General features: G+C 43.4%; 1 protein-coding gene across 5 annotated transcripts in view; it reads right to left on the bottom strand.

Annotated features, from left to right (window-relative positions):
- LOC114791965 (RNA-binding protein Musashi homolog 2-like) overlaps nt 1–13,233 on the bottom strand; it is a 146,363-nt gene that overhangs the window by 73,521 nt on the left and 59,609 nt on the right. For all 5 annotated transcript variants that reach the window (XM_028982579.1, XM_028982577.1, XM_028982580.1 and 2 more), the window contains exon 7: nt 4,532–4,580. In XM_028982579.1, the coding sequence (XP_028838412.1) occupies nt 4,532–4,580 (49 nt within the window). The remainder of the gene's footprint in view (nt 1–4,531; nt 4,581–13,233) is intronic.

Here is a 13,233-nt window from a genome sequence, read left to right as displayed (position 1 = left end):
CTATACAGTAAATACACACCATCCTTACAGAACCAGAGTAAATCTGAACAGCATAAATCATACAGGCTGGTGGCCTTCTCCATAGCTCTAGAGGCATTAAACACTCAATATGTGGACAATTCAAAAGTGGTGGTTTCATTTCCTGAAGAGAAGATCTCCCCACAGCTGCAGGGGCTAAAACCCATCTCTGCTTTTAATTGAGGGAAACGTGTAGCAGATTGTCCATGTCAAACGGACCAACATGCACAAAGACACAAAATGCAATATACACACATCCACAGGGCAAACACACACATCAGGCTGGCCAATTCTGACGATATCGACTCCGACACTGAGCCTCATGAAACCCAGGTTTCAGTCATTTCTGGACTGCTCTATTAACAGGGTGTCTTAGGCTTAATATGTGTTTTATTAGAGAATAATTTGTCCCAATCTTGGGAGGATGAAGGGCCTGAGTGCATGTGATTGCCATTTAACTGACATTCACACTAATCACTAATATCAGGTTAGTGGAAAAAGGGAGGAGCACCGCTGGGACCTTCGTCAGCTAATGGAAGCGGTGTGTGGCTGCTTCCAAAACTGCTGATGAAGGGGTCAGCGAGGTTTCACTTTGAGAGGACACTAGGGAAGCTTTCCACAGGCCTTCTGATAACGGTTACTAAATTCAGCTCTTTCCCAGCTGGGCTGCACCATGTCCTGTATAATCCAAATATTTGGCCAGAACATGAAAAGCTCAAGATCGAATTGTTCTGTGTTTTTACATTCCTGGCTGCCGTATCAAAGGCTTGGTTTGAGGCATCTTCAGGAAGTCCAAAATGTTCCCGACTCGCAGGATCCTTTCCCCCATCTGGTAAACAGGCTGTGCGATCAGCTTCTGGAGGAATGGCCGTTCATCTGAAGCCACATCGTGCCATTTGCTGTCAGGGTCTCAGAGCCATCAATCACTTTCCATCATGACTGTCTTCCATCGCAGAGAAACTGTGCACATTACAAACTCAAACAATATGGTTATTTATTACAAATTTCTGCCCATTGGATGGCTTAGTGGGTAAGGAAGCGACACCTTTCATGGCAGCCCACTACTCACTAAAGGGGATGTTTTAAAAGCAGAAGACACATTTCCCTGTGTTCATTATAGCTGCACCTGCACATGCGCATGTATAATGCACTTGTATAATGTTCTGCATGTATTTGATTACATTGCTATGCACTTTAGTCATAGCAGCTTAAACTGAGCCTGCCAATGTTTACATGATGCCTACAGTAGAGAAGACTCTGAACTGCCAAAAAACACACAAAAAAAAAACACGAAAATGTGAAATGTCAACAGTCAGGAAATTAATGATTATTAAGTGAAGTGATTGTCACATGTGATACACAGCAGCACAGCACACGGTGCACACAGTGAAGTTTGTCCTCTGCATTTAACCCATCACCCTGAGTGAGCAGTGGGCAGTGTGTGGGGACGGTGTTTTGCTCAGTGGCACCTCAGTGGCACCTTGGAGGACCAGGATTCAAACCAGCAACCTTTTGATTACGGGGCCGCTTCCTTAACCGCTAGGCCACCACTGACCCTGAATCTCTGTAAAATATACATTTCAGCAAATGGATAGATGGATGGAGAAAGCTCCACAACCCTGTCAGACCTCCACCCCACTGATCAGCTGTGATCAGTGGAGAAAATACACCAAGGTGATTACAAGCAGATATGAGATGGTAATAAAGAGAATAGTTGATCTACTTCTATAGTCGGTGTGTTCTGTACTGAGCTCAGGAAGCAGCACCGATTTCCAATGGCCAGAAATGTTGGGTTGGATGATCAGTAAAATACATGTTTCTCACCACATTTCTTAAAAACTGAATCATCACGTGTTCAGTGTACCTAATCGTGAAGTAAATGACACACAATCAGTCTGTCTCTACGTAAACCTGCATGTGCTGCCATGGTGCATTCTGGGAGCAGAAACTCCGATCCAGGTAAGCAGATTACAGGCACACACAATACAGCCTTCTGTTCCTGATCCAGAAACAAACCTGTCACTTTCAGACCTGAGACACACACACACACACACACACACAGGCAAGAATTTGCCAAACACCTGCGCTATCCCCCCTTTATCCATCTTCTCTGCACCTCAACACAGCATCATTATTCAGCCTCCCTTCCAACTAAGAAGTTACTTATACTTGCATCATATCACACTGGCAGAATTGAACCTGTAATCAGTCATGCACCCTTTTTTCTTAACCATGCTAAATGCACAGCCTGCCTAGTTCCAAAAAGAAAAGGGGACAAATCTATGAAGTTTCCAGTGGTTTCATCATCACACTAACGAAGAAAAATATGAACATTCAAGGTTGGGACCTTGAGGTAATATGCCTCAAATTAGCAGCTAAACTGTAGTCTAATGCTCAGCCAATATACCCATCAGCGCCATTATTTCAGCGGCCATCTGACTTAAGTGGTCCTCAGAAGAGCTCAGCAGTCTTCAGGCTAATGCACATATTACTGGTCTGTGTTACCATCACTTCCCATGACTGCAGATTCTTGACTAAAAGATGGCGGTTTTTAATGTTTGAACATGTATTGTACAGGTACAGGGTTCTAGACCAACTTTTTGCACATGCAACCTAAAAGTTTGTTGCACCATTTTTTGACTGCATCGCATTTAAAAAATCAGTTTTACAGGTTGTCCATAAAGGCAATATTGACTTGTACATGATTAACCAACAATCTGGTTAACATTCCTCTTAACAATTCTACAAGAAAGGTAACTTACTGAAAATATGTTGGTGTGGGAAAGAAGACAACGTTGAACTTGAAAATCATGTCGGCCTGATAATTTGGTTGCTGCTGAAAGACAGGGTGCAGAGGGGTACGCCCTTATACAGAGGACCTTACAATCAGTATTTAGTGAGGGACAGTCCCCCTGGAAACACAGGGTTACAGGTCCACGTTCAGAGAGCGAATTTGTCCCCTTATGTTGTCATAAAGGGAAAAATGACCTCCCGTGTCTCATGCTTTGTCTGCCACAAATGGATTTTTTAGTTCAGACATGTGAGACATGAAGTGCCAGTGGGTTCATTTTTTGGGGGAAAGGACTTCCTGTCAGCGGCAATCACTTCTATAGGCCGCTATCCTCCTCGTCCCGCCTCTCTCCTCCTCATTAGCATTTAAAGCAACACTCATCCTGGGACAATGTCATTGTAGGACAGGATCAAAGAGGCTGTAATTCTGCACCGCGGCTGAATTTCGGAAAGGGACTTTAAATACAGTATTAGGGGACCAACAAGACGATATAAAATTGGAAGGGAACGTGTCTTTCAGCAATGGAACAGATCTTCATCCTTCACTCTCAGTCACAATCCCCTTATCTCCTCTTCAGAATCAGTCCAACAAACACGGGTCACACCGACCGTCCTTCCCTCCACACTCGCCACACAAAAGAGGCGCCACTGCCTCTTCAGCACCATGCGCATGGAGAGATGGGGTTGAGAGGTGTGGGGGAATGAGAAGAACGAGGATGACGGGTGGAACAAAATCTCACACACACACACACACAAGTTCACCATTCAGTGTGAATTTCTTTTAAAAGACAGTGTTAACCCACAATCCACAGGGGCAGCAGGACTGATGGCTTTGGAAAGCTCAATTTCCAGCACAATCAGCCTCATTTTATTTCTGTAAATGCCAGGAAGATGGTGTGTGGCGCGCTCTTTTGTGAGAGGGCTTTACTTGCAGAGAGTGTCCTCAAGCAGAAGAGAAAAGAGCAGAAAGGACAGGAGAAGAGAAGAAAGGAGCTTCCTCCAGTCACCTTGGGGCTGAGTGAGGGGAGACAGCGTTTCTGCAGCTTCACCTCCACCATTACAGAGACACACAGGAGGCCAATACTCTCAGTTCAGGATTTTACCTTCATGGCATGGTTATCACTTTATTTTAACTGATGAAAATGTTATTTTTAATGGATTTATCAACTGTAAATAAAATTACATTTATGACTTAAGAGGTATTTTAAATAATGAAAACAAATAAAAAAAATAAACAAGCTAGGGCAACATGGCTTTGTAACCAAAAAAATATATATATGTAATATATATTTTAATTAGAAAATGAAAAGACAAGCTGAACATGGAAAAAGACCACGTTCCATTGGGAAGAAGTGTGGAGGTGGAGATGTGTGGAGAGGAGAGGATGGTGTGAGAATAACAGGGGAAGCGTCTTTCTGAGAAAGGAAAGGTCTGTCAGCAAGGCTCCGCTGCACACACAGCTTTGAAAGTGGAGGTGCTGCCTACTTATTCCTACAGACCACTTAGAAGTTCCTAATTCACCCAGCACACATGAAACCTGGCTTCCATCAAGTCATGAGCTTGGAGGTGTGAGGCAACTTGCAGAAGCCCTGATGGAGTCAGTAGACCTCACACAGACGTCATGTGATCTCAACCAACCCGGCACAGCCATGATCAGCGCTCCCATTCCATTTTTATATAGCACCTAGTGTGCGGAGAGTGAAGGCAATGCTGCTCAACTCACCTCTGTGTCTGTTAGTAGTTTTATCAAACATCAGCATGGAATCTTCTACCTGCAAGGGAAACACAACACAGCGGTCAGCAGAAGAACCAGGGAGAAGATTCCATCATGAGTGGGACATGACCCAAAAGCCCCATGTTTCCAGCAGCACCAGCAGTCCTCGGGAAAGTGAGGACAAGGAAACACGAGTCACAGAGAACACACGGTATGAGAAGATCCAGAGGAACATCTGGCTGTTCAACACACTCAGTGGTCAGGCCAGACCCACCCTGTCTGCTCAGCATACGGTCACCACATCGTCCAAACCCTCGCTCACAATTTCACATTGTTCATCAACCAAAAAGCCCATGAAGAAGAGCTCTGGTGAAATGTTGGATCAGTGACACGACGAGGCCTGGGGAGAGCACAGCGGCAACAATGCATTAAAGTGCTAAAATCCTGGTCTTTTCCCCCAAAGTGGTGGCAACTGGAGCCTCTATCGGTAGAAAGCAGGACCTGAACTCCAGAGGAGGACTTTATCTTGCTTCTGTCAGAAGATATGATGCTAAATATTGTTTCCCCAGGAACCTTGTGCTCCCAGAAGAGGAGATATATATTTAAACTCCACAGAGGCTGCGGTTTGAATAATTTATCAGAGGACAAAAGCATTAACAAGACGGCACGCTGGTAGCAGTTTTCTGAACAGCGACGCCGGGATATGTGTTATGACAGCAGTTTAGATCACCGGTAATTTCCCATTATTTACATTCAGTGCGTAAGTGAGGCCTGGTGGAACCCCAGCAGCGCCGACCACCAGGGGACTTCCTGCTCGACAGGAAATGACAGTTCAACCAGCCACTGGATCTCTGGTCCCCACCTGAGACGATTAGAAGAACGCCCCGTGGCCTGCTGGCCTGAGACTGTGTTTACAGAGATAACTGCCCTCATCTTCACTCACTGCCCCTTCACAGCCCCTTTCCACATAGCAGACAACGTCTGTCCTGACTGAAGATGAGATTTTTTTTACAAGTTACCCAGTGCATCTGTCCTCAAAACTGCTACATTTCTGCACACTGAAATCAGCACATGTGAAAAGGAACACAGGACATATACATACATACAAATAATAATGCCTAAATAATTCAGACAAAAAGGATGTAGGCATGAGGCATCTAAAGCGGAAGTAGCGGTGCTCCCCGTCGAGTGGTGTGTAAAAGTAAAGCAAAATACACTTAGATTGGCACAGTTTATTTCCCTGCGCCATGATTCCTTTGAAGATTAATGATAGTACAAGACTGGGTGGAACAAGAAGAACCCCGGACCACAGATCTAAACCGGTTTACATCCCCTGACCCTGGGACGCTTTTCAGGACAACAGAGCAGTATTGAAAGGAGAACATCTCAGACCGACCAATACTGCAGATCCAAACTGGTTAAGCCAGAACTCAGCGTAGACAAGATGAGAATCTGATTCTGAGAGGAACGTCATTTCTGCCATCTTCTGTATCTTGGTAGGCACTATCGATCAAATGCTTTAGGGTTTAGGTGAGAGAGCCTCCAATTTCATTACAAGCATCAATATAATCCTTGTCTGCATTTTTCCCCTCTTTGATGAGACATTAATCTGATAACATGACATTTCCGATCGCAGTGGGAATGAACATGCTTCTTGCGCAGGATGCCGTGGCCTGGGTCGGTTTTGATAGCTTGTCTCTCTTTGTCAGCAGAACACAGAAGACCCTATTCATGAAAGCTTGGATTAACGTGACAGCTAGCTTTGTCTGGGGAGTCTTTAATATGGCTCAGAGTAATAGGCCCCGGCTAATATATTTGAGTGATGTGGCTTGCTTAGTGTTATAAAGAAGAACAATAGCAGGATACATGAAGCGTGAACACAAAAGGTGGGACTGTCAAAATGAAGGAAGAGGACAGGAGTGAGGGACACAACTACTGATGAGCAGAGACACAGCCTCAACCCTCATTGTCTCACTGACAACTGAAGACAGCCACAGAACATGCTCGGGAAAAGCTATACAGGAGCATACGTATCTCCCAATGCCACATGCTACAAATCTGATATTCAACAATTACATCAGGAACAGAAGGCCTTTTACATTTAGGCACAACATCACATTTTCAAATCACCTCCAGTCACTGAAAATTGAGAAATGAATGTTCGTATGATACGTCAACCTATGTGTAGAGGGTTGGATGTTGGGATTTAATTATAGCAGATAGTTGATAGTTTAGCAAGTATGAGCATATGCAGGTGAACACAAATGGACTCATGCTGGAACTTTACTAAATGTACTCATTTCTTCCAGACACAGGAGGTGAGACAGGCATGAACATCAACATGCCTGGAAAATGCCTCATTGGGAATTTGTAGGGTTCCACCATAATACCCTAATACCCTGGCTATCATCAAATGCACTCCACCCAAAAATCAACCACAGCCAACAACACTCTAGTAGACCATTACAGTGAGATGAACTGTGAGATGAACTAGCAAAGCTCAGAGGCCACGTGGTGCAAGTACACACTGTTTAAATGGCATTAAGACATATGCAGAAGGCAGGGCACTCACTGCTGCATTGTACAGTGCTGTATATGAAACTTTGTTCTCCTCAGCATGTTCCTCAGCATGTTCCTTCGTCTTGCTGACAGGTTGTTGTGTCTGCACCGCCTCGTCATCCCTACATAATTCATGAATTTATTACACTGGTTTTAAGATTAGAATATGGGGGTCAGATAAGTTTAATGATTACAACATGATTAAAAACCAGGCACTACCATGTAGCGTACATGGCTTAGTCAGCACAGCCAGGTGAGCGTTTGGGACCATCTCTGGGCGGAGCCAGATAAACAGGTACTTCATCATGGCTCTGAAGGCTCCACACTGCACCTTATCCTAAATGACCACAACAATATTAAAATAATCTCTCCAGGGTCACCTTACACAGAACGTTACATGCATGATCAGGAGTGAAGTGGCTTCCAGGGCATTGATTTTGAAAGAAAATATGATTCCACACATTCATTGCAAAATCTTTTTTGTAAGAAATTCCCAATAGTCACAGATTAGGGTCCATAATCAGGAAGGATGTCAGTAGAAGTGATGTCCAGGTCTTGCCTGGTGAGGGAGAGGAGGGAGGCCCATGATTGGCCCCATTGTGACTCTCGTTAAATGTCCTGCCTGACAAGTGTTCTGGGTGACAGTCAATCAGAGGGAGAAATGCTCAAGAGCTCTGGGGAGGATGGGGGAAAGCAGCGGGTGGAGCCCCGCAGGGCGGAGTCAGCAGGGATCCTGCACAGTCGGGTTTCTGTCAATCAGAGGTCATGTATTTCGAGAAGAACGCGGTGCTGAGCTTGGAAAGGTGGCAACAAATGAAACACTGATCTGCCTCATAACACCCCCACCACTACACACTTCCTCATCACCAATGGATCCACACAAAATACAGCAACCACATCACTGTGCTTCACAACACAAATTCAGAATTTAACCATTTAGCGCCATAAATGTCCGGATGTACTGGAATGTACATACCTGGAAAAGCCCCCGCACCCACAAACACAGCCAGAAAAATGTTGGCAGATCCACTAATTCTAATCTCATACACAAAAATGCAAAATACATTTTGCCAAAAATACAAATACAATTTGCCAAATGATTTAGAGATTACTAGTACAACATTTTATTGGGTCTGCAGTATTTTTAAGACCTTTAAACCTCAGGTATTAAGGATTACTAGTAATACTAGTGTGTGTGTGTGTGTGTGTATATATATATAAATAAAGCCTATTTTTAAAGGATCCGTGGATACCCTGTGCAGACCCCTCAATCTTTAAATGCTAAATAGCTGACCTACTGCGGCCTCAAAGCAAAATGACACCCAAAAGCACAGAAAGCTGGATTGCCTCAGACAAACTTGAAAGGTCCAATCATATGTCCAGTTCAGATATTCCACGGCTCGTCCGGGCATTGGTGTGTGTCATCAGTCTAATACAGAGCTAATGATGCCAGCATTCTGATTTTACTCTGACAGAGGACTGTATTTACACACACATTCAATACACTATGTCTACAAGTGCAAACCTTATGACCTGCAATAAAATACAACAGGATCAGCCTACTGAACTACTTTAGATTGCTCTATACACACATTTCACCCTCTCCTTCTCACCTTGTGATGTAGATATAGTCACACAGAAAATGTTGGATTTTATACAGAACAGAGTAAGCCAAGCTCCCTGTGGCTCCATTTGCAACCCTGTCCCTTTCAGCATCCAAGAAAATAGACCAACAATAAATAGTGCACCAGAACACTTCTTTAGGCTACATCAACATACCAACAAGATTCTAAGAGGGTGATAGAGTGGTGGGAAATTTCCAGTCTGGGGAGCTGCAATAAAAGAAGTCAATTGAATTGATTATCCAAGTTTATTTTACCATGGCCATGGGGGGACCTCGCAAGAGAACTCCCCCCCTTAGTAAGTTCACAAGCATATTTATACCACTGTAGCTAATGAAGGGTTGGAAGACAGGATCACACCAGCTTCGTCATTGACGCTGGACAAGGACGCTTGTTTGGAAAGCATCTTAACCTTGTACATCACCAAGGTTTAAAGTGAGATACAGTTGTTTTCTGCCTGTTCCATGACCAAAGGTGAAACACGTGGAGTGTGTGGGCCTACGGATTCTTTCTTCTACAATAATAGCCAAGTTTGTAACACACACTCGCCTAATAATCTTGTGCATTGGTTGTACAGGGTGGGCCATTTATATGGATAAATCTTAATAAAATGGGAATGGTTGGTGACATTAAACACATTTTATAAGGTCAGAAAATTGTAAATAACTCATGAAAGAATAAAGTTATGTTAAAACCAATTTGATATGTCACATGACCCTCTTCCTATTGAAAAAACAAAAGTTGGATCCAAGATGACCGACTTCAAAATGGCCACTATGGTCACCACCCATCTTGAAAAGTTTGTCCCCTCACATATACTAATGTGCCACAAACAGGACGTTAATATCCCCAACCATTCCCATTTTATTAAGGAGGATCCAGATAAATGGCCCACCCTGTAGAATGGTGAGCATAGCTGCTTCCCTAGCAGTTAACCCGGGTTTGATTCCTGGCCAATGCAGTCAACCTTCAGGGGGCAGTGGTGGCCAAGTGGGTAGGGAAGGCCACTGAGGTGCCACTGATCAAGCACCGTCCCCACACACTGCTCCCCGGGCGCCCATTGTCACAATGACAATCACTTCACTTTCAGAAGACCCAGGTTGAAATCCCACATACTAGCAAGACACATAACCATTAGATGCTCCAGGGGGACTGTCCCTGTAACTACTGATTGCAGGACGCTCTGGATAAGACTGATGCACAAGGCCATCTAATAAATACCGTAAATGATGGTTTTATAAATGGCTATAAATCACTAGAGCCCCTCTGCTCTGAGCAGAAGGATTCCAATGGTGGACTGCAGGGCAGGCGAATGTGAAGTGTGACTGCATTCAAATAAGCCATATGATCCTGATCGAAGAGCCTAATGGCTTTTATAGATCAAGCGCATGGATTTTCTCTTCACTCTCCATTCTTACCAGGCTTAAGTTACTCAATTAAATCAAGCTGCAAGTCCAGGAGTTCACACAGAAGAGCTTTAGTCATCTGAAGCAGCGTTCTCATCATCTGTGAAAAATCCAGCCAGTGAAATGGACATCATTAGGACTGCACTTCAGCTGAATGCCCCAGTCAATATGCACTGGAATTTTGCTGCTTTCCTTTTTCAGCTTTCTGAGTGACTGGAGAATTTGAAGGAAACATGAAAAGCCTCCTTTGAAGCAAGCTTCAGGACAAAATCAATGGAATTCAAAAAGATTGTTACTTTGAAAAGAAAGGAAAAAATGAAGAGGTAACAATCACCAGAGCTAAACAGGAGACACCATAACAGACCTCGAACCACAGACCTTCTGGGGTCATCTCCTTCTGAACACACACAGCATGGCCATGCATATGGCCATGCATAAACTTCAAAGTGAAAGTGAAGTGATTGTCATTGAGAAATACTGCAGCACACAGTGAAATGTGTCCTCTGCTTTTAACCCATCACCCTTGGTGAGCAGTGAGCAGCCATGAAAGGTGCCCTTGAAGCAGTGTGTGGGGACGGTGCTTTTTTCCCCCTCAGTAGCAACTCAGTGGCTCCTTGGTGCTTTGGGGATTCGAACTGCCAACCTTCTGATTCCGGTTTCCAGTTCAGTCACACTGTTTAGTTGAAAATCACACAAGTCCGAATTTCACCAGAAACTCTATAAAGGGGTGGGCCACTTCACTAAACCTCAGTCATATGTGACACTAATGGCCAAAAGACACCATCACTTTATTATTAAATGAATCTAGAAGAGATTCAATACAATCTATATTCATTAATACACTGTTATACTGCCATGCTTCTTTAAAACAAAAAATGAGCATCATGAGGGCAGGGTTCTTCGTAACACAAACCAAAGAACTGAGAAACTATAAATACATACTTTTTTCAGAATGTATTGAATAAGTGACAGGTCTAATGATAAAACAGCCATCACTGGATTCATAAAATATTTTTTATTGAAATATCATGCATGTCTCAATATACATCAAGAAGATTACCGATTTCATTTCCCCCTCGCCTCCACACGGTTCTAACCCAAATAAAACTGCCTTCCCTCCAGAGAAGGTCCATACCCGGCTCCCAGGGCTCGGCTGAAGCCTGGTTGCTGCCCAGCTACCTTGTCTAATTTGCAGAACAATGTAGAGGAATAACATTTGAGGAGCACTAAGGCAGTAAGTACTCATGATAGGGTTTGTGTTAGAGGGGAAAAAAAGTCCATTTAATGGGCTACAACTGTGCTGAGCAAATAATTGACTTTCTGGTGTCCTCATGTTGTTGTCTGTCACTGCACTCACCCTGGCCTGCGTCGCTGTGTCCATTAGGCCATTTAATAAGATGCGTAATCTGGTGATGGAAATCAATTAGTCCCCTCCTGAAGATCAGTGGATTTACAGCACATAACAAGAGACACTTAGGGTGGAGGAAAGTGTGCAGAGGATATTTTATAACTATAGAGCAGAGCAGAGCTTTAGTGGCCTGCTCTTTTCGCCCTTTTATTTGGCAGTGAGGGGCAGGTCATCTTGTGGGGCTCTGGGCTGTCTGTACCACATTCTGCAGGAGTTTTATAAAGAATGCGCATGATTGAAACCCCTGACAACATCCAATGGAACCTCACCAACGAATGGTTCCCACCACAGCCCATGACTGACTGGCCACAATAAAATACGCAGGGCTCTTCAATGGAACACATTTTCATCATGGGCTTCTGGAAAAGTACCGCACAGGCCGCCTCAAAAAATAATGAGGTGTCAGAGGTAGGAACCAGTGCTGTGAAAAACACACGCGGTTAGATAAGCCATAAAATACGGAAAAATGGTGGCGATGCCCTAAAACAAGCAATGAACGGGCCAGTAGTGAGATCGTGAGCAGAGTGATTGGTAGCATTTGAACAGATAACGGTGAAGAGCCTGTAGGGTAACGTGAAGCGCTGAAGAAATTAACTAGCTAGTTAACTAGCTAGTTAACTAGCTAGTGTTCTTGTCAACATTTTTTGACTAAAAATATACAGTACAGGCCAAAAGTCTGGACACCTTCTCATTCAACGTGTTTTCTTTATCTTCATGACCATTTACGTTGGTAGATTCTCACTGAAGGCATCAAAATTATGAATGAACACATGTGGAGTTATGGACTTAACAAAAAGTGGAGACCTGACCTCCACAGTCACCGGATCTGAACCCAATCCAGATGGTTTGGGGTGAGCTGGACCAACAAGTGCTAAACACCTGTGGTAATTGTTTGATGTGTCAACAAGCTCAGGTTCATATTTTTTGTATTTCTTTTACATTTGCAATTTGATTTATATAAATAAAAGAATTTTAAGACAAAGCATTTACATTTCTTGTGAGTATATCAACAGTAGCAGTGGAATTTACTGCGTTGTTAGGGGACTCTAACTAAAATCTTGCCCAGGGCTCCAAATTTGTTAGGGCCCGGCCCTGAATAATATAATAATAAGATAAGCTTTTTTAATTATGAAATGAGTTGATGAAATGTGTGTTAATTATGAAATGAGAATGAAATGTGTGTGACATAAAATGTTGCTTTTGTCTGTTCTACTAGGTGCTTGTATTAAAAATTAGATTCATTTTCTCTAAAATTAGACTAAAATGTCAGTTTTTGATGACTAAAACTAGACTAAATTAGCCATGAAAAATTCAAATAAAACTAAAATGCTCAAAGTTTTAGTCAACTGAAACTAGACTAGAAAGCTTGATGCAAAGATTAGACTAAAACTAAATTTAAAACAGGCCATAGTACCCTAACTAGGACAGCCTAACACCATGCTTAACAGGGGGACTGTGTGATAAAGTGGACTTAATAATTGACACTGTATCTGGGACTTTAACAGAAGACCAGAGAAAATAGTTTTGAGATTGGATTTAAATACTGAGACTGAGTCTGAGTCCTGAACACCGACCGGCAAGCCGTTCCACAACTGCGGAGCTCTATAGGAGAAGGATCTGCTCCCAGCTGTGACCTTCTGTACTTTTGGTACCAGTAGTGACCCCGCACCCGTTGATCGAAGGGGCGTGGCGGGTCATAAAGAACTAAAAGTTCAC

The sequence above is a fragment of the Denticeps clupeoides genome, chromosome 6 (assembly GCF_900700375.1).
Source record: "Denticeps clupeoides chromosome 6, fDenClu1.1, whole genome shotgun sequence".
NCBI lineage: Eukaryota > Metazoa > Chordata > Actinopteri > Clupeiformes > Denticipitidae > Denticeps > Denticeps clupeoides.
The sequence above is the reverse complement of the archived record's forward strand: the minus strand, read 5'-3'. Positions and strand labels throughout refer to the sequence as shown.